The sequence below is a fragment of the Molothrus ater genome, unplaced genomic scaffold, assembly GCF_012460135.2.
Source record: "Molothrus ater isolate BHLD 08-10-18 breed brown headed cowbird unplaced genomic scaffold, BPBGC_Mater_1.1 matUn_MA108, whole genome shotgun sequence".
In the NCBI taxonomy this organism is placed as follows: domain Eukaryota; kingdom Metazoa; phylum Chordata; class Aves; order Passeriformes; family Icteridae; genus Molothrus; species Molothrus ater.
This window is the reverse complement of record NW_023416487.1, coordinates 338,645-360,182: the sequence shown is the minus strand read 5'-3', so window position 1 is coordinate 360,182 and position 21,538 is coordinate 338,645. Positions and strand designations below refer to the sequence as shown.

General features: G+C 46.7%; 1 protein-coding gene across 5 annotated transcripts; it reads left to right on the top strand.

Moving 5' to 3' along the window:
• Positions 1 to 3,092: 3,092 nt before the first annotated feature.
• LOC118700143 (uncharacterized) lies at positions 3,093 to 16,294 on the top strand. 5 transcript variants are annotated; one of them, XM_036404505.2, is made up of 9 exons: positions 3,093 to 3,411; positions 6,604 to 7,406; positions 8,398 to 8,502; positions 8,618 to 8,729; positions 8,938 to 9,004; positions 10,055 to 10,469; positions 10,779 to 12,547; positions 13,464 to 13,660; positions 13,996 to 16,294. In XM_036404505.2, the coding sequence occupies exons 2-7, from the start codon at positions 7,005 to 7,007 to the stop codon at positions 10,806 to 10,808; spliced, it is 1,131 nt and encodes a 376-aa protein (XP_036260398.1). In that variant the 5' UTR covers positions 3,093 to 3,411; positions 6,604 to 7,004; the 3' UTR covers positions 10,809 to 12,547; positions 13,464 to 13,660; positions 13,996 to 16,294. The 5 variants fall into 5 exon arrangements, 2 of the variants coding, with proteins under 2 accessions (XP_036260398.1, XP_036260399.1); XM_036404506.2 differs by lacking the exon at positions 13,464 to 13,660; XR_004982190.2 differs by having other exon boundaries at positions 3,096 to 3,411; positions 6,604 to 8,729; positions 9,099 to 10,469.
• Positions 16,295 to 21,538: the final 5,244 nt, after the last annotated feature.

Below are 21,538 nucleotides of genomic sequence, written 5' to 3'. Positions count from 1 at the left end.
TGGAGCTGCAGGCAGGGCAGCCAAGCTGAGGCTTCGCCCTCGGCCCGCTGGTGCGGGGGCTTTAGCAGGGCCTGGCTGGGAAGGGAGGAGAAGGTTGGGGAGGGGCGAGGACCCCCGAAATGCTCACTCTGCACTGACCCGGCGGGACTGATGGTCTCGGGCGGACTTTGACGGGCTGCACTTATGGGCATAATGGGGGGTCTGGGGCATCACCTGGGCTCGGGTGGGGTAACTGGGGGTCCCCGAGGCGTTCCTGGGGGATCACGGGGCAAGGGAGGGAATTAGCAGGCGCTTAGAGGTCTGGGGCGGCATTTGGGGGTCTGTTGGATTCCGGGACAACACTGAGGGAACGGGGAAGCAGACTGGGGCCTCCAGGGGGCACTTGGGGATCCCGAGGGGCACTTGAGGCCGGGCTGCTTTCCCACCTCCTTTGCACCAGACGCTCCGTTCGCTGCTCCAGGCTGAGCTTCTGCGGGAGGAATGCGGGAAGTGACGCGGAGCCCTCCTGAGCCCCCAAATCCCCCCCTCGGTCCCCTCTGGAGCCCTCAGGCCTCACCTGCTCCATCGCCCGCGCTCTCGTTTGGTTTCCCCAGCGCTCCAAGCTCGGGCGCTGATTGGTTCAGGGCAGGGACGGGCGGGCGCTGCGGCCAATGGGAGGCGGGGGAGGGGGAAGGCGGGAAGCGGCGGCGCCGCCGAGCGCGGCGAGGCAGGGGAGGGGTCCGTGGGAGGCTTTGGGCATGCGCGGAGGGGTTTGGGGGGCTCTGGCGGCGCCGAGGGAGGCCTTGGAGTATAAATGGGGGTTCCTGGAGGGGTTTCCGGGTCTGAGGACGCTGAGAGATGCCCAGGGAGTTCTGGGGGTCAGTGGGGTGGTTTTGAGGGTCTCAGGTTGTTTGGGATTCCCAGGGAAAGGTTTGGGGTGGAGGGAGGCTGGTGTGGTTCTGGGTGTCCTAGAAAGGACTTGGCGATGCAGGACGGTCGAAGGGGTCCCAGTGTGGTTTGGGAGGCCCTCGGGTTGCTTAAAGTGGCAGAGACCTGGGATCCCGCTGACAAGAGACCCCCAGTCTCCCCATGGACCCCCCAAATCTCCCCTAGGAACTCCAAACCCTCCCAAAGCCCGGCAGGACTCTCTCAGCTCACCTTAGATCCGTAGGCCCGTGCAAGGGAATGATACCAAAACTGGCTGGCAAATAAACTTTCTAACACAATTTGAAGCATTAGAAAGCAGGCGTTCTTTATCTGTACAGAACACAATGAAGGATTTCTCCTTTAATCTGATGTGTGCGGTGAAACTTTGCCACAGGGTATGGTCCTGGAGGGACCACGAACAGGTCTCTGGTGGTCATATTCACAGAATGCTTCCATATTACACGTGACCTTTCCTTGAACGTTTTCCTTGGGCATGTCCAGTTACGTAACTTGATAAAAGCCCCACTATATTCCTCATTACCTATTTGTCCACTGGCTCCAGTGCTTGTGATGCTCTGTACATACCTTTACATCCTTGCCTGTTAGTCTTTAAGCTCCATCCAGCACCTTCAGGGCAGCTGAAAATTTCTCTTCTCCATGTCACTTGTCAGGAGCCCCAAAACCCTTCCAGGGACCCCCACGGCCCCCAGGGACCTTGTGGTTTGGGAGGTTCAGAGGGCTGAGGGGATCCCTGCTTAGTTTTGGGGGATCCCCATGTAGTTTTGGGGGTCCCTGGGTGGCTTTGAGGGTGGAGTCTCTGTCTCTGGACAGTTTTGAGCGTCTCTGTGAGGTTCAGGTTTTCCCCATTTTTATGTCTTCATTTTAAGGCAAAAGCCCTTTAATTCCCTGTTTGCCATCATCTCTCCTGGCTCCAGGTGGTTTTCTTCAGCTTTTTCAGTCATTTGGGCCAGAATTTCCCATACCCTGGAATTCCTTGCTGGGACTTGGGTCATTAATTTTGGGTAAAAAACGTCTGGATTTGGTCTGTCCTTTCCCTGGTGTTGTGGGGCAGAGGCTACCATGGGGACAGCGATTCTGGGAGTTCAGGGAATTTGGGATAATTGCTGTGGGTCCCACACCTGTCACGACATCCCTGTCACTCACATGTATCAAATGTCCTGAGGGTTCCACTCCCATCATTTCCCATCTGTGACAGGATCCAGCTGCCAGCTCCCAAATTCTCTGGAACTGTGGGTCATGCCCCCTGCCCCCATCCTGAAATTCTGCTGAATCTGCCCAAATCTGCATGGTTTGTCTGTGACTTGAGTATTTTTTATTTGGGTATAAAAGGAGTGGCTTTGGAACAAACACTGTGTGTCTGCAGGAACCCAGGAATTCAAGAGCCAAGGGGCCAGTGAGTAGGGAAGAGTGGGGAGGCTTCATTCCCTGTTTATTCCTGGTTTTCCTTATTGTTTAGTGACAGGCAGAAATTGAGGATTTTTTCTGCCCAAATTTCAGATTTTTTTACCCTTTCCCTTCCCCAATTTTAGGACCATTTTCCCTCTTTTCCCAAAAGTTCCATCATTTTTCTTCTAAAACGTTGGGTTTCAAACACTTTTTTCCACATTAAAAAAAAAAAAATGCCCATTTCCTCCCAAATCTCAGGGGTTTGCCCTTTTTGTGCACTTTTCTTCCAAATTTCAGATTTTTTTTTCCCTCATCATGTCCAAAATTTGGTGGGTTTTCTCTTCCCCTTTTTGAGGCCAAATTGAGCATTTGGGAGGGTTTGTGTGGGACAAGGTGAGTGAAGAGTTTTCCTGGATGTTGAGCCCCATTTTGATCCAAATTTGGAGGATGTTGGGCAAAAAAATATCCATATACCAAAACTGGGTGGGGAGAATTGGGGAAAAATTCATCCTTTCCATGAAGTTTTAGTGTGGATTTGGTGGAAATGGGGTACGGAGTGGGCATCAGGGGTTGGTGGGAGGGCTGTGTCAGCATTTTGACATGAATCCAGGTGATTTTAGTTAAAATTCATCTGGTTTTGGAGTGAATCTGATATAGATGGAGAATCTGATGTGGCCTCAAGGTGGGGAGCAGAATGGGGGGAGGGATATTTAATCCCTGTTTAATTCCATTTTGGCCAAAAGGGGGGGATTGGGAGAAAAATTACTTTGACCCAAAGTGGGAGAATTTGGGAAGAAAAAACAATTTTGATCCAAAGTTGGGGAATTTTGTACAAACTTTTTAGAGTTTGGCATGTTTGGTGTGGACTTGGGGGCAGTGGGGGCCAAAGTAAGTCCCAGGAGGTTTCTGTGGGGTGAAAAAAGGTATTTTAGGGTATTAAAAGACATTTTGGAGTGATTTGGGGGGTGACTTGAGGCTTCTGGAGCCTCAGGGCTCACATGGATTTTTCCCACAAAAGAACAGGTTTTAGTGGTTTTTGGTGTTTTTTTACAGGGGTGGCACAAGACGGGATCTGATGGCTCCTCCTTCCCTTCTGTGGTAAATAAAATTCCTGTTTTCCATGAAAAATCCCCAGATTTCTTGGATTTTTACTCATTTCCAGACTTTTTAGCACAGAAGATGAAATCCTGAACCCCTGGGCTTGTTTTTGCCTGAAAATTCTGTTCTTCCCCCATTCTGCATTTTTCCAACAACCTCTCAGCAACAGATTTATTATGTTTAACCAAAACTCCCATTTTGAAATATTTTTTTAATCCAAAAGCCTTTATATTCTTCTTCTTTTTGAAAAGAAAATTAATGCCTGATTAATTTTCATGGAAAAAAAAAGTGCACTTTGTCCTGGGTATTTTTGTTTACTTTTTGGTTTGTTTTTTGGTGGGGTTTTTCTTTGGTGTTTTTTTGTTTTTAGCTAAAATTCTAATGTTCAGTTTTAGTGTTTTACCAGGACAAAACCGCAAGATCTATATGCTGGAATTGTATTTTTTTCCCAGGGAAAAAAGATCTATTTTTAAAAGGTTTTTATAAATGAAAAAACAAAGTCCTTTTATTTGCTCTTTTTTAATAAAAACAGTTGATTCTTAAGGAAAAATAAAAAAAACCTTTTATTCCTTATTTTCCTGGCTTTTTTCTAATTTTCATTGAGAAAATTATCAGCCCAATTTTTTAGATAGTGTTTTTAATTTAAAAAAAACCTTTTTATTCCCTTAATATATTCTTGTTTCTTCTTTTTTTTAATTTAGTTTTATTTTAAAAATTTATTCATTAAGGAAAAAAGCCCTCTTGAATTCTGTTTTAAGTTTCAGCTATTTTTAAAGAAAAAAAAACTCACTCTGTTGTAATTCTTAAAATCCCAATTGCTCACGTCCCTCTTGATTTTTCTTCAAAATCCCCTTTTTTAAGAAAAGCAAATAGTTTTCATGTATTATTTCAGAAAGGCCCCTTTAATCCTATTTTTATTGATAGTCAAACCTCATTATTCCCTATTTTTCCCCCAAAACACTTGATTTCAATTTTTTTCAGAAAAAAATCACCAGAATTTTTTTTAATCTACCATCCTCAATTCCCTATTTTTTAAATTAAAAAACCTCTTATGATGGGCTTTTATATATACACCGAGTTTTAATAAATTTTTATCTCATTTTCCTGTTTTTTTTTCCCTGACAATCTCAAAAATACTTTTTTTCTTTTTTTTTTTTTTTTTCTTTTTATTAGGAGAAGATACCCATTCTTTTTAACCTCTTTTGAGGCAAAACCCAGCCATTTTGGTTTTTTTGTAGCATTAAAAAAAACTCTGAAAATATTTTTGATCTTTTTACAATATTTTTTGTTTAGTTTTCCTTTTAGATATTTCTGGATATTTTATATATTTTTTCTATATACATTTTATCTTATACCAAATATGTACAATTTTAATTGCCTAATAATAATATTTAATAGTGTAACTTAATAGCATAATATTGATTAATAGGACAATAATTGCTTATTAATACATTTTTATTTTTATATGTTGTGGTTAAATTAATAATATACATCCACTACAATTGTTCCATATGAATGTATAATATAGTCTCCACTGTAATTATATAGAAAATTCAACGTATGATCTACTCTGCTGTAATTATGTTGGTATTATCATTATTCTTGATTTGCATTTTTAATAAAAATTTCTGTGAAAATTCAGTATAAAATAATAATAATAATAATAATAATAATAATAATAATAATAATAATAATAATAATAATAATAATATTTATTATTATTATTATTATTATTATTATTATTATTTTTTTTTATTATTATTATTATTATTATTATTATTAAAAGTTATATGGACCTACAAAAGATGTGAACTATAAAAACATGTAATATATTTTCTATTCATATAATAGTGCATTTATTAATATAGCACACTATATTCCTATTATATATAACTATATCTAGTTATTAAGAGATAATTATAAACTATAGAATATATATAAATTACTATAAATGTAATTACATAATGCAATTAAAGAATAATTTACAATGTAATATGGCATGAAGTTGCATAATATTATATGAATTATATTATGTTATTATATATTATAATGTATTATAACTATGCAATTTATGTATATATATATAATATTTTGTGTTAGAATGTCCTATCCACTATCATAATTGTTATATTAATTACATATAATGATAGATTATATTGCAATATAGTATAATATAATGGTATATTAATTCTATTCTAGTCTCTAGTATACTCTCTAACTTTGTAATTGTGCTCCTTACTGCTTATTTTTGCTTGATTTTTACCATTTCTCCCCAAACCGTTTCTATGAAAACAATCAATAAAATTATTTTAAATCATTATCTGTATAATTTTGTAGAGAAAATAGAAATCATCTACTGATGTATAGATTTATAAAAATATGTTAATTTATTTTCTACTTTGATTAATACAGAAATAAGTTCAATAGCTACAGCATTTATTATTATATTACTTTAATTATTTTTAATATTTATGGTTTTGGAATAAATCTTTGCTGATATTTCTATCAAAATTAAGTACAAAATAATAGAAAAAATACTTCTATGTATTTAAATGTAAGTATTGTATATCACAGTGTTATAATTAATAGATCTCTATAATAATAACATAGAAAAATATGTAACTAAGTTATATGATGGATAACAAGTATAATACTACAATAACAGGCTAAAATGTGATTGAGATATTTTTACTGATATATTAGCCCTGTATTATTAATATTTTATCAATGTGCTAGTAAGTAGTAATATACTAAATTATATTACATGATACCATTAATATATAATGAACACAGGGTATAATAATATAAATATCTAGTAATATTGTTTTATTAAGGAATAGTATTTTATATAATTAGTATTAGTTAATAATACATTATTTCATATTATTAACACATTGATATATTTTAATAATTTGTTAATAGAATACAAATATTGTTTATTAAAATAACAAACTGCAAATAGAATTTCTATTTTGATAATATATAAAAATAGACTCTATAAATTGGATAGTGCAGTCATATCTTTAATGTAATTTCAGTACAATTCCTACTGTAAAATAGGAAAATTGATGTATAAACACATATAGAATTGACATAAAAATATTGATATAAAAATATAAAAGCCCCCTTTATATAACCCCCTTGGTTAATATAAAAATTAACCAAGGCCCTCTTTTGCCCCTGTTTTCCCAGCACTCTCCAGTGCCAGCTACCGGGGCTGGGAGTTCCGTGCTGTGATCCCACAGAACGACAACGAGTCCCCCAGCACGTACCTGCAGCTGCTGCTTGCCTTCTATGGCCCTGCTGACACCCAGGTGTCGGGGATGCTCTGTGGCAGCTCCATCACCCAGAACACCACCCTGAGACCAGATGTCACTGTGCCCTTGTCCTTTCCTGCTACCCTGGAACTCACTGGAAGCCACACTTCCCATAAAACCGTGGTGACTGAGGCCAGTGCTGACATCTCTGTGACGTCTGTCAGTACCAATGGCTACACTGTGGATGCCATTGCCTTCCTACCTATGGAGAGCCTGGGCATCAGGTACTATGTGGTGACACCGGTTGGGAACTAAACTTGCGGCCTGACTGAGTTTATGGTGGCCACTGACCCCACCACCATCACTCTTAGCATCAGCACCAGCACCACTTTCCACTTTGCTGGGGCCACATACATCCCCGTTGCCGTGCTCCGCCTATTCCTGCAGCCCTACCACAGCCTGCAGCTCCAGAGCAGCCAGGACTTCACTGGCACAGTTGTGGTGGCCGACACCCCTGCGGTCGTCCTCAGTGGCCACACCTGTGTCAAGGTATCTGCTGGATTTGACTTTGTGGTGGAGCAGTTCCTCCCAATGACAGTGTGGGGGAGGAGCTACGTGGTGCCACCCAACCCACTGCAGACAGAGGTTGATTTCGTTTATGTGGTGACGGATGAAGACAACACCAACAACTACAATACTGGGAGCAGGAATGCCACTGTGGCCATGGCAACAAGGGAGGTGCAGACATTCGTGGTGAACTGTGGGGTGCAGACATTCGTGGTGAACTGTGGCGTGATGTCCCTGAACTCTGTTCAGGGACATCACGCCATAACCAATATGATCTAGTGAAGCCAAATTTATTATCCCTAAAAGGACTATATTTATAATAAGTTTCTACTGTTCACGTGTCTATAGCTAATACATGATTGGTTAATCCTAGCTGTTCACGTATCTAAAATGGAATGCTGATTGGGTCATCTAATTTTTCACACGTCTTGCTGTGGTTGTCTGGCCCACCCATGGCTTCTCTTTTTTCTCCCTTTCTCAAGCTTGCTGACAAACTTGCTGAGTCCTGATGACTCTTCTTCTTGTATCTTTTTCAAGGACATACCGACCCCATTTCTGAATATGTCCATTATCCATTGTTTGTGAACGTGTCCATTGTCCATTATTACAAGCAGGCTCGATTGTGCATTGGCTGAACGTGGCCATTGTCTTGCAAAAACTCCTCAACCTGCAAAAATCGTCAACAGTGAACCATAACTCCCACCTGTACATCAGTGCAGTGGTGGCAGTGCAGTTGGTGTTTTTCTTCAGTGGGTCATCTTGGCAAGATCCCTTCCTCCTTCTTGTCCCACCTGTCACCGCCCATTGCACTGCATTCCGCTTTAGCAGTGTGCCCAGCCAGTATAGCCATGCCATCCTCATTGCACCCACCACTACCACTGCCACCACCACCCTCAACCATTGGCCAGACAACACAGTGGCATGGCAGGCCATTCCTGGCACAGATTTCTCCTGGGCCAACATCACCATGAGTGCAATGATGCAGAGTGCTGAGAACTCGTAGGTGCCCATTGGGCTCCTGGTGTCTGGGTTCCAGACTCACACTGGATATGGTTTCCTGGGGCTCTGTGCTGCCAGTGAGTAAAGTGAGTCAATTGTTGCGTCACCCCAATGGTTGAGTGTTGTGCAGTTGACCATTCATGGGTTTTCCCCTTTTTTTCAGTCCCCACAGCAGTCTCCTGTGAGGATTTGGTATGCGAGAGGTGTGAGATGGTGGATGGACAACCAGAGTGCATCCAGGAGACTTTCTCCACCTGTTGGCTCACTGGTGGGCCACACTACTGCAGTTTTGATGAAAAACCTTTGATTTCACGGGAGCGCGGGCCTACACCATGACCACCATCTGCAATCCTGATCCCACCCTTCCTACTTTCTCTGTTGAGGTCAAAAAGGAGGAAAAAGGAGAACTCCAAAGTTTCCTCCATCGGCTCCATCACCATCCAAGTCGACAACGTCACTGTCACTGCTGTCCAGTCAGAGAATGGTATGGTGAGGGTAAGCAAAAACCATCATAATTTCCCATTTTTTTTAAATTTTGCTGAAATTACATATTTAGCAATGATCTTGAGGGTCTTTTCCTAAATAATTCCCAGATTTGCTGGTATGCAGGTAACCCTTGTATGAAAACACTTCTAGTCTTCTTGAACTCCATGCCCAGTTTTGATGGATTTTGGTTGTTTTGATGGTTGTTGTTGTCCTACAGGTGAGCAACCACCGCTTGTGCCTCCCCATTTTCCTCTGCCACAGGAAGGTCTGCATCCACCAGAAGGGTAAATCCATGTTGATTCAATCAAATTTCAAGCTGAAGGTCCTCTACAGCTGGGATGATCATGTAGTGATCAAACTTCCGGCTGCTCTTTCTAGAAAAGTCTGCGAAATGTGTGGGAAAAACAATGGGGATCCCCAAGATGACACTCTCTCTCCTGATGGAAAACAAATGTGAGATACTGTGGAGTTTGGGTGGAGCTGGAAGGCGACCAGTGAGAGTGGCCACTGCCAGGACACCTGTGATGGTGACTGTGGGCGGTGCAGATGGGACCAGGTGGTGACATACAAGGCAGAGACCTGGTGTGGGAAGTTGTCCCAACATTCTGGGCCATTCCAGTCGTGTCATGACACTATCAGTCCCAATATCTATGTGAAGAACTGTATCTATGACCTGTGTGCCAATGAGGGGTATCGCAATGTGCTGTGCTATGCCTTCAAGAACTATGCTGATGACTGCCAGGAGAAGAGGATCAATGTTTCCCATTGGAGGAAAGAGTTGGAATGTTGTGAATAGAGGATGGTTGAGTGAAAATACTCCTTGGGGTGGGTGGAGGCTAATTGATGTGGGACTAAAGACCCATGGGATCATGGGTTGAGAAAGACCATGGCAGAAGATCCAAGCAGGAAATCCATGGAACTCCAAGGAGATTCCAGAAAGTCCATGTAGAAATTCCACAAAGTTGGTGGAGTCTCTAGAAAGTCTGAGCAGGAAGTCTGCCGAGACTCCAGAAAGTCCAGGTAGAAGGCCTAGAAAGTCCATGGAGACTCCATAAAATCCATGGAGTCTGCAGGGTATCTGTGCAGATAGTCAAAGTAGTCTGTCCCACTATGTACCGCCCCACCTTGACCGCTGTCTCCCTCCCTGTCCAGCTCTCATTTGCCCGCCCTACAGCACCTGAGGCCTTGCCTGCCTCCCTACCTGCAACATCCCTGCTGTGTCATCCAGCTGTGCCGCTCTCAGCACCTGCGTGGACACCTCCATGTGCCACGAGGGCCTTGTCCTTGATGCCAACACCTGAATCGCCCCTTCTGAATGTGGTTGTGTCTTTCAGGGTTTCTTCTGTGACCTTGGCAAGGAATTTTGGAGTGACCTCACTTGCATCCAACACTGTGTGTGTGACGCAGAGCAGCGGCAGACAGTGTGCTGGGATTCTGGTTGTGGTACTGAGGAAGGATGCCAGATGGAGGAGGATATCCAGGATTGTTATCCCAAAATTTTTGGGGTCTGCACTGCTGTTGGAGCCACCCATTATGAGACCTTTGATGGCAAGGCATTCATCTTCCAGGGGATGCGTGTCTTACGTGTTGGTAGGGTTGTGTGAGGACACCCAAAATTTGGTGGGATGCCAGGTGTTGGTGCAGAATGGCCACCTTAGTGACAACCTCGTGTCGTCCATTGCCGTGGTGACAGTCAAAGTCTACAAGAAAACCATCAGCATCAGCAGGGAACATGCTGGAAAAATCATGGTGAGTTTAGGAAATGATCCCTTATCTTTTCATCACATTCTCCACCTCATCCCATGAGCATCTAAAATGTCATTAAATCAAGTAAAATGTCATTAAATCAACATAATTTGTTCCAGATCAATGAGTGGTTGATCAACCTCCTTTTGGGACTTGGTCCTTCTCATTCTCTTAAATCCAAAATTTAATTCAATCAAAAATTTAATTCGATTCAAAATTTAATTAAATCAACACTTTTTGGTTGCTCTGGCTGTTGAAAATAGTTTACCCTCAGTCTGCCAATTTGATCAATTTCTATGGTTTTCTCCCCAGACTGATGAGCAGTTGGTCAATCTCCCGTAGCACTACAGTGAAAGAAAGATTGTTGTCTATTGTCACGGGCAGGACGTGGTGGAAGTGACCAATTTTGGCCTTGTTGTCACCTATGACTGGTACAGCCATATCACCACCATGGTGCCAGTGGCTTCACCAATGCCCTATGTGGGCTCTGTGGGAACTACAATGGCACTGCAAGCAATGACATGATGATGAGGAACAACCATGTGACGTCAGACCCAGATGCCTTCAGGAGCAGCTGGAAGGTCACAGATGTCCCAGGATGTGGTGAGAGGTCAACAGTGGAATGTTCCAGCACCCTTGCACCTTCCTGGCTGCAGCAGGAAGTCTCTGGGATGGGGTGTGAAATTATTTTGGAAGTGGATGGACTCTTTAGAGGATGTCATGGTCGTGTTGATGGCCACCAGTACTTCTAGAGCTGCATCCATGACTCCTGCCTGTTCCCTGATCAGGAAGAAGGGATGTGTCCAATCATTGCCCTCTACGCCACCACATGCCAGGCTGCTGGTGTGTCCATTGAGAGGTGGAGGACAGATAATTTCTACTGTAAATTGGGACAATGGGAGGGTTTTTCCTTCAGCAGTATACAAAGGATCCTCAAGTCTGCTCCAAATCTATGTATGAACAACCCAGAGGCGCATGGGAATCCCACCCAAAGTCTTGGTTGATCCCATAATTCACCCAAAATAAACCCTTCCTAAGGAAGAAGTTGTCTCATCTGGAATACCTTACCCCCTCAAAATCTCCAGTTTCCTGGTGTTGGCTACAAAGTGGATAATTTAGAGGGAGAACCACCAAAAAATGTACGAAAAATAGTGGAATTGGGTTAAAGGGATCCAGCCTGGAGGTCAGTTGAGGACCCAGTGTGGAGCAATCCCATTCTTTGAGTGAATATTTCATTTTTCGCCATAAAAATGTGAGAAATCGTGTGGTTTAGAGGAAGAATTCCTATTGTAATGGGATGGCATATTCCTTATGGATGATCATTGGATCCTCATCAGATAATCGTTGGATTGTCATTTGATGATGCCCCTTGTCATGTGCACAGGGATGAAAATCAAGTTTGCCATGGGCTAAAAAGCTCTGTATTAGGTGAAGTTTGCACTTGAATTCCAGGAAACTTCCAGGATTTGGCTTGGAATTTCCTGGTTCCTCATGAATCCCATTGTCTCCTGGCAGATATTCCCTGTCCTTCCAACAGCTCCAATGAGCTCTGCTCGCACACCTGCCAGCACACCTGCGGCGCTGACTCTGCCACATGCCAAGGGCAGTGCCACGAGGGCTGCATGTGTCAGGATGGCGTCGACAAGTGTGTGCCCATGTCCCACTGCAGCTGCAGCCGCCATGGAGTCTACTACAAAGAGGGGGAGACATTCTACCCCACAGAGCAGGAGATGTGCCAGTGCCTCTCTGGTGGCACTGTGGAGTGCCAAAATACTTCCTGTCATGTTGGCCATGGGAAGGTTGTCAGTGATGTCTTCCAGTGTACCTCGCAGGTGTCCAGCACCTGTGTGGCCACAAGGGACCACGCCTATGTCACCTTTGATGGGATGGCCTTCAACATCGCTGGTACTTACTCATATGTCCTTACCCAGACTGGCACAGGTGACAACGTGACATCATTTATTGTCACAATCTAGAAGGAGGAGCAGCAGAAGTGGAAGGTCCCTAGGATCCAAGCATTGTCTGTGGAAGTCTATGGAGTCACCTTGTCATTGAAACACAGAAAATGGGCTGACGTCATGGTAAGGCACTTTATGTTCCAAATCTCATGGGATCCCCCCAAACTGGGTTTCTTTGATGGAAGGGACTCCTCAGCCCACCTCCTATGCAGTCCAACTTTTTTCCTAAGCAAGATCTGTTAAATGCATTAAACCTTGGTTGGAAGTTGTTTTCCCTTCATTTTCCCCCTATTTTTATGGATTTGCTTCCTTTTTGCTTGTTCTCCTTCCTTCTTTTATTTTTATATCGTTACCTATATTTTTTCATGCATCTGTTTTCCTTTCTCTCGTATTTCTCTGCATTTACCTCTTTTTTCATAGTGTTTTTTTTTTCCTGGCTAAATGTATTTACATTTTAAAAATTAATTTCCCCATATTTTCCCTATTTCCTATGCATTTACACCTTTACTTCTTGCATTTTTCCCTATTTTTCTTTCTCCTTTTCCTAGCATTTTTCCCCTTTCCATCCTCCTATTTTTATGTCATATTTCCCCTGCATTTCCTTTCTTCCCCCTATTTTTAGGCAGTACATATTTTTCTTGCCTGTATTTTTCTCTGTATTATGCATTTGTATTTCTTTTTCTGCATTTTCTCTCAGTTTTCTTATATTTATGCTTTTCCCCAGCATTTCCCCCCAATTTTTTTACATTTATGTATTTTTTTCCTGCATTTCTCCTTTTTTTCCTTATTTATAGGGAAGGTATGCATGTATGTCCCTTTGCCTTGCAATTTGTTCACTATTTTCCCTATTCTTCTGCACTTTTGCCCTTTTTTCTGCATTTTTTCTTTTATCTCGTATTTTCATGGATTTCCCTTGGGACCACCCACCCCAAAGATGGGATGGCATTGATCCCAGGAGACACCCATTGACCCCAGATGACCCCCCAGTAGCCCCACTGCTCCCCATTGACCCCCTTTGTTTCTTCCCTCCCTTTCCCAGCTCTCACCTGCCCCACCAAGAGCCACTACCAGCTGTGTGCCCGCACCGGTGAGCACACCTGTGCAGGTGTGTTGGCCCCAGCCCCCTGCAGTGAGCGCTGCTGTGAGGGGTGTCAGTGCGCCGAGGGGCTGCTGTTCCACAGGGCCGCTGCATCCTCCCGGACCTGTGGCTGCCTCCACCAGGGGCGCTACTTCCAGGTGGGTGTGGTCCCAGTGCCTCCCAGTACAGCCCAGTTCCAGCCCTAGCTCCTTCCAGGCTCCTCATGGTGATCCCAGGTCACAGAGTCACAGAATAATGAGGTTGGAAGAGATCTCTAAGATCATCAAGTCCAACCTATGCCCTAACACCTCAACTATAGCACCAAGTGCCACGTCCGGTCTTTTGTTAAACACATCCAGAGATGGTGATTCTACCACCTCCCTGGGAAGAGCATTCCAGTACTTTATTATTCTTTCGGTGAAAAATTTCTTCCTAATATCCAGCCTATACTTTTCCTGACGTAGCTTGAGACTGTGTCCTCTTGTTCTGTCAGTTGCTGCCCAGTGGAAGAGACCGATCCTCACCTGTCTACAAGCTCCCTTCAGGAAGTTGCAGAGAGCAATAAGGTCACCTCTAAGCCTCTTCTTCTCCAGCTCCTTCAAACATTCCTCATAGGGCTTGTGTTCCAAGCCCCTCACCAGCCTTGTTGCCCTCCTCTGGACACACTCAAGCATCTCAACATCCTTCCTAAATTGGGGGCCCAGAACTGGACACGGTACTCAGGATGCCTGGTCTCACCAGTGCCAAGTACAGGGGAAGAATGACCTTCCTGCTCCTTCAGACCACACCATTCCTAATGCAGGCCAGGATGCCATTGGCCTTCCTAGCCACCAAGGCACACTGCTGGCTCATATTCAACCGGCTGTCAACCAGCACTCCCAGGTCCCTTTCCGCCTGAACACTGTCCAGCCACACCGTCCCCAGCTTGTAACGTTGTAGGGTATTTTTGTGGCCAAAATGTAGAACTCGGCACTTAGACTTATTAAACTTCATGCTGTTGGACTCTGCCCATCCATCCAACCGATCTTAGTCTCTCTGCAGAGCCATCCTTCCTTCCAATAGATCAACACAAGCTCCCAGCTTAGTGTCGTCTACAAATTTACTAATTAAAGATTAAATCCCCTCATCCATGTCGTCTATAACAATATTAAATAGAACTGATCCCAGTACAAACCCCTGAGGGACACCACTGGTGATTGGCTCTCAGCTGGATGCAGCACCGTTCACCACCCCTCTCTAGGCCAGCCATCCAGCCAGTTCCTAGCCCATCAAAGAGTGCTCCTGTCCAAGCCATGGGCTGCCAGCTTCTCCAGGAGTGTGCTGTGGGAGACAGTGTCAAAGGCTTTGCTGGAGTCCAGATACACAACATCCACAGCCTTTCTGCATCCACCAGGCGGGTCACCTGGTCACAGAAGGACACCAGGTTGATCAGACATGACCTACCCTTTGTAAACCCATGCTGACTGGGTCTGATACCCTGGTGTCATGGTTTGAGAAGAAGTGGGTTTTTTGGGATGCTGTGGTCAAACCAATAGGTGCTCAGATTTGAATATTGACACCTGGTGTGGCCAGGGAGGACATGGATACGCCTCTGAGAACACAGGGGCTTAAAAGCAGAGAACTCCCAGGAAAACCTTCTCTTGGTTCCGGTCAGGGAAAGGTTCATACCTCCCTTGCCCAGCTGCTGTGGCTGGGCGGGGGAGGGGAAGCCATGCGGCCGGGTGAGGTAGGCCAGGGCCTTGGACAGAGAAGGGAGGTGAAGAGGCCCTTGAGGATGGAAGGAGGAACACTGGAGAGTCATCGGGCAGCCACCCCCCCCCCCCCCCCCCCCCCCCCAGGAGAGGGAGAGAGAGGGGGAGAGTCGGTCTCTGTGTTTGTACCACCTTGAAATTTGATAGCAGGCCGGCTGAGAAGGAGAAGCGGGGGGGGGGGGGGAGGGGGAGCGGGGGGGGGGGGGGGGTGCGCTTGGCAGGGCAGTGTGGGAGTTCTGGACAGGCAGAGCCTGAGATTTTTAACCCTTTTCTTGGATGATGGAAACCTTACAAATGCCAATCCTCCTGGAGCTGAATGAGAAGAGGGATAGAGATGAGAAAAGAGGAAATGGGCCATGAGACAAGTGGAGAAGAATCTTAGGTGGGAGGAGATGCTGGAGTGGTCTTTGGCTGGACTTTTCTTGTATAGCCATGGACAGAACCATTTTTCCTGTGACACAGAGACTGCATCTAGGGGGAGGCAATGGCTCGGAGCCAAGAGAGCTCAGTGTTGTTATGTGAAGGAGTGTGTGAACAGAGGCAACGGGTGAGGAGGGTAGTGGTGCCCTCGATCTTCAGTGGAGGAGAAGATCTCTGTTCTTGAGACCCCTCGGCCACAGGGGGTGAAATTTGGAGGGGACTGGTGTCCCGAAAGTGAGAGACTGTGCACTTTTTTTCGAACTGGACAAAGCACCCTTAAAAGGAAAAACCCTAGAAGCAGCTCTGAGAGCACTGTACATGGAAGAGGTCACGATGGCAAATGATCTCCGGGCGGTGCCACGTGTGACAGGAAACACAAGAGGTCTCCACTGTGTTTCCAGGGGAAGCCTATGGCACAAGAGGGACTCTTCACTCCTTGATGAACTGAGAATTGATTATCTAAAGGGTGGTGATGGACTGAGAGTTGGTGATCTGAGGTATGGATGTATTGGAAATTTGGTGGGGGTAGGAGGAATGTTTTTGGAAGGTTTTCATTCTTTCTGTGTGTTTCTTTTTACATATAGTTGTAGGTTAATAAAGTTTTCTCTTCTTTATTCCTAAGTTGGAGCCCGCTTTGCTCTATTCCTGGTCACATCTCACAGCAGACACCAGGGAGAATGTATTTTCAGGGGGGCACTGGCATTGCACCAGCCTCAAAACGTGACACCTGGCCATCCTGTAAGTGCTGTGTGATAGTACTCAGTATGAACTGCTCCATTATCTCACCTGGTACTGAGGTCAGGCTAACTGGCCTGTAATTACAAGGATCAATCCTTCCTACCTTTTTTTGTAAATAGGTGTCACATTGGCCAGTTTCCAATCATCTAGAACCTCATCAGCAAACCACAAGTCTTGATAAATGATGGAGCGCAGCTTTGCAAGCTCATCTGCCAGCTCCCTCATCACCCTAGGATGGATCCCATCTGGTACCATTGATTTATATATATCCAAGTGTCCCAGCAGTTCTCTGACTGCCTCTTCTTGGATAACAAGAGGACCATTTTGCTCCCTGGTACCACCTACCAACCCCTGAGGACACTTGTCTTGAGGACAAGCTGTCTTACCACTAAAGACTGAGGCGAAGAAGGGATTAAGCATTTCTGCCTTTTCCTCATCTTTAGTTACTAGGCTGCCTGCCTCATCCAATAAGGAACAGAGGTCAGTTGTACCCTTCCTTTTACCATTAATATATTTGTAAAAACTTTTTTTATTATTTTTAACAGAAGTTGCCAAGTTAAGTTCAAACTGAGCTTTGGCCTCCCTGATTTTTTTTCTACATGCCCCAGCAGCTCCCTTAAATACTTCCTGGGAAATCAGTCCCTCCTTTAAAAGATGATACATCTTTTTTTTATTTCTAAGTTCCTTCAAAACCTTGTTGCTCATCCAGACTGGCTGTTTGCCTCGTCGACTCATCTTTCGGCACACAGGGACAGTCTGTTCCTGTGCCTTCAGTGAGCCTCCCATAGTGTCCCCAGTCCCTCCCAGTACAGTACAGCATCCCCCACATCACCATTTCTCCCCGTGCGTCCCACTTTCCCCAAACACATCCCCCAGTGGATCCTGCTTTAGCCCAGGGGTGAGAGAGCTCCGGGTCTGTCCTCCCCTCCAGTCTCCCCCAGTATTCCCTGTATTGTCCACAGTCCCTCCCAAGGTATTCGAGTCCTCCCCAAATTTCCCCCACAGCATTCCCAATCCCTCCAAATTTGTCTCTGTTCCCCCCACAGTGCCTCCCAATGCTTCTTAGTGGGGGAATTAGTGTCCTTCCCAGTGTCTCCCTCTGTCTTCACCAGTGTTCCCAGTGTCACCCGGCAGGTCCCAGTTCCCCCATGGGGGACATGGGGGTGTGTGGGGATATGGCCACATGCTCGGGACATGTTAGTGATCCCCATGGGCACCCATTGAGGATATGAAGACACATAGGGGATATGGGAGCCATGGGCCCCATCCCTCCCTCCCTCCCTCCCTCCCTCCCTCCCATGAGACCTCATCCCCATTTTTTGGTCATTTTAGGCCACTTTTCCTCACTTTCCACATTTTATCCATGGAAAACAGATCACTGAGACCATCCTGACCTCTGACTGCTCCCAGTCCTCCACCTGCTGGGGGCCTGGGGGCTTCCACTGCCACCCCTTCACTTGTCCCTTCAGCCACACCTGCAGCCTCCATGACAGCACCCACACCTGCATCGCACACCTGGGGCACTGCACCCTGTCCCTGCCACTCGCTTCATCACCTTTGACAGCATCATCAGGGCCACCCTAGCCACCGGCATCTATGTGGTGGCCAGCGTGTGACCCCTGGGACCCTGTGTGGTTCCAGTTGCTGAGGGAGATCAGGGATGCTGGGGACCAGCTGGCAGTGGTGGCACTTCACCTCTTCACCCCCCACGGCCTCATCACCATGCGGAAGAACAGGAAGGTCTGGGTAAGTTGTCACCATCCTGGCTGGCACCCAAAGATGTTGTCACCACTGCATGTTGTCACCCTAAATGTCCTTCTGACCTTCATTTTAATTTAAAAAAACCCAATATTTTTTCCCTAATTTCAGACCAGGTAAGAGTCCACATGGGTTGTCCCATCCCACCAGCACCACAGGATGTTCTTACCTTAATTTTGCCCCAGATTGTTCTATTCTGCTCCCAGTTTCCTGCCAGTGAAGCCTGTGTGCTTTGCTAAGAAAGATCCATAGATTGACCCACCCCATAATTTTGACCAAAATAGCTTTTTCTTCTCCCAATTTCATGTCAGAGAAGCACCACCATGGATTGTCCCTCATCCTACCCCCACCATGCCTTGATGCATCCCATAATTTTTCCACAAACTCCCTCTTTTCCACCCAGATTCCTCCAACTACCCTTCACCCCTGTATCACCCCAAATCCCCTTTTTTCCCTTAATTCGGTGTTCTCCAGCTCAACAGGGTCCCCAGCCCCTGCCCACGGAGTTCCCGGGACTGTTGACCATCACGGAGACGCACACAACCCTCCGGATCAGCCGAACCCCGGGATTTCTGGTGGAACTGGGCGCCGCAGGGGTGACGTGGGCACCTGATTGGTCACTTAATCAATACATTTCACCTAATTGGATAATTAACAAGACATCCATTTGTAAACAATCTTATGAGAAAAACAGAAAAAACCCACCTGCAGGCTGTTTTAATATTTGGCTATCATTGTTTGTCTCCAGCTCCCTACAGCTCCACAGACCAGTTCTGGGAAAACTTATTTAGTTTTCTCTCTATCTGGATGTGACCAGGCTGTCACATCCACAATCACCCAGGTAGGTGACACCAGAGGGACGCTGGGGAACCGGGACTGGGGGGATTTGGGTGTCTTGGGGTGGCACTAGGGGAACAGTGCCAAAAAAGGGGAGAAAATAGCCTAAAAAAGAGGGAAAGAATCTCCCCTAAAAAAGGGAAAGAAGGCTCAAAAGATGGAAAAGAGAACAAAAAGGGGGAAAGGAGTTCCCCAAAAGGGAGAAAAAAGCCCCAAAAAGATGGGAAAGGAGACCAAAAAGAAGGGAAAGAGGCAAAACTGGGGAAAGGACCCCAAAATTCAGGAAAAGAGACCAAAAAATGGAGCAAGAGCGGGGGGGGGGGGGGGGGGGGGGCAGGAAATAACCCCAAAAGATGGGAAAAGAGACCTGTAAATGAGGAAAGGAGCCAATAGAGGAAAAGAACCCCCCAAATTAGAATAAAAACTCAAAGGGATGGGAACAGAAACCAAAAATGGGTGAAGGACCCCAAAATGGGGGAAAGGAATATTAAAAAGTGAGCAAGAGCACAAAAAACAGGGAAAAAGACAAAAAAGAGAGACACCAGAAATGGGGGAAAGAGCCCCCCACAAAGGGGGAAAGAGGACTGGCAGAGAAGCACAAGACAAGGTGGGGGGAAAAGAGTCCAAAACAGGGGAAAAGTGAATAAAAAAGGGGGAAGAGCCTCTCAAACTGGGGAAAGAGACCAACAACAGGGGGAAAGAGTTCAAAAATGGGCATAACAAGTCCAGAAATGGGGGGAAATACCCCTAAATTAGGGGAAACTGCCAAAAAGTCCTCCTGGATTTTGCCTTTCTTCCCATCCAGTGATGTGGAAAATTGACATTTCACCTGGGTAGCTGCGCCCTATCACTGACGTCAGCCTCAAACAGCCTCAGAGCCGGAAAACCCGGAATTTTAGAAGTCCCAGATCTATGCTTTCGCCCTCAAAATAAAACCTGACAGAAAACGCCGTTTGCGTTTGGGTGATGCGGGATAAAATCTTGGGAATTCTGGGAAAACAGGAGTGTGGGAATATGCTGGGGGGCAGTGGGGGGAGGGGGGGAGGGCTGGTCCCACCCTGTTCTGCCGCGGGCGGTTCCGTGTCCCCCCTTCCCCCGCCCCCCGTCGGTCAATATTTCCCAACGCCGGAGTCCCACGGGGAGGGAAGGGCGGCGGGGCACCCGGATGTTTGGTGCCGGGGAGGGGGAGGGGAGGGGGTTCCCGGACATCCGAGTCCACAGGGGAGGTGTGTGCTGCGGCACACCTGGAGGCGACCCCTCACCAGTATCCCCAGTTCCTCCCAGTACATGCCAATACCCACCCCGCAGTCCCCCCATGTGCCACCCGGTATCCCCAGTCGCTCCCAGTATAAAAGCCCCCTACTCCCCTGTCCTGGGTTGACTGTCCCTTCCAGTTTGTCCCAGTCCCTCCTGGTCACTCCTCCTGCATCCCAGTGTCACTCAGTGTCCCCCCAGTGCCCTCTTAAGCCTTGCAGTTCCCCCCCCAGTATGTCCCAGCATCCCCCAGTGCCTCCCAGTGCATCTCAGTCCCTCCCAGTTTCCCTCCCCAGTGCCCCTCCAACATTCTCAGTGTCTTCCAGTATGTTCCTGTAGCCCCCAGTGCCTCCCAATGAATCCTTGTCACACTCAGTGCCCCCCGCCAGTGTCCCCTCCAGCCTTCCCAGTGTCCCCCAGCACATCCCAGCCCCCACCTCAGTGTCCTCCCCAGTCCATCCCAGTCCATTCCAGTCCCCCCCAGTTGCAGTCTGGGCAGAGACGGAACTGCCTGGGGCCCTGGGTGGTGCCACCTGGGGGTGTCCCATGTCATCCCCCACCCCCAGCCTGTCCCCTCCCTGGGCATAAAGTGGCTCCAGTGACAGCACTGGGACAGACTGGGACCATGGGAGTGCAGTGAGTGGGGACACTGGTGGGCATGGGGGATATGGGGCCATATGGGACATGGGGGCACATGTGGGACATGGTGGACACAGGGGAATTCGGGAGGCCAGTGAGGACATGTGAGACATGGGGCACATGAGGGGACATGGGGATATGGAGGGGGGACATGGAGGGGGGACATGGAGGGGGGGCATGAGGGGCATAGGATGGACAAAGGGACATGGAGGGGGGGTCACTGGGGACACTGAGGACATTGGAGGAGACATGGAGGGGCATGGGGGGATATGGAGACTCTGGGGACATGGGGAAGATGGAGAGGTCACAGGGGATCTGAGGACATGGTTGATAGGGGATCCCCTCACACTCCCCCAGGCCTGGACACATGAAGGTCTCCCCTGTCATCATCCTCCTCCTCCTCAGCCACGCAGAGGAGTGGGGACCCCTGGAGACATTGGGGACCCCTGTGGGGCCCCTGGGTGAGTTTGGGGTCCCAGGCTTATACTGGGGAGGTGCCAGCCCCATACTGGTAGGCTCTGAAGGTCCCAGTCCCACACCAGGAGGTCTCAGCCCCATACTGGGATATCCCAGCTCCATACTGGGACATCCCAGTCTCCTACCAGCAGGCCCCATGCCCACACTGGGAGGTTGTGGGGT

What these genes read in the sequence shown, in the direction of transcription:
- LOC118700143 (XM_036404506.2), top strand. Translation starts at nt 7,005, where the DNA reads ATGGTGGCCACTGACCCCACCACCATCACTCTTAGCATCAGCACCAGC. An exon ending in CTCCACCTGTTGGCTCACTG is followed by an intron (nt 8,503 to 8,617) that starts GTGGGCCACACT and finishes TTCTCTGTTGAG; the next exon opens with GTCAAAAAGGAGGAAAAAGG. An exon ending in GGTCTGCATCCACCAGAAGG is followed by an intron (nt 9,005 to 10,054) that starts GTAAATCCATGT and finishes TGTGTCTTTCAG; the next exon opens with GGTTTCTTCTGTGACCTTGG.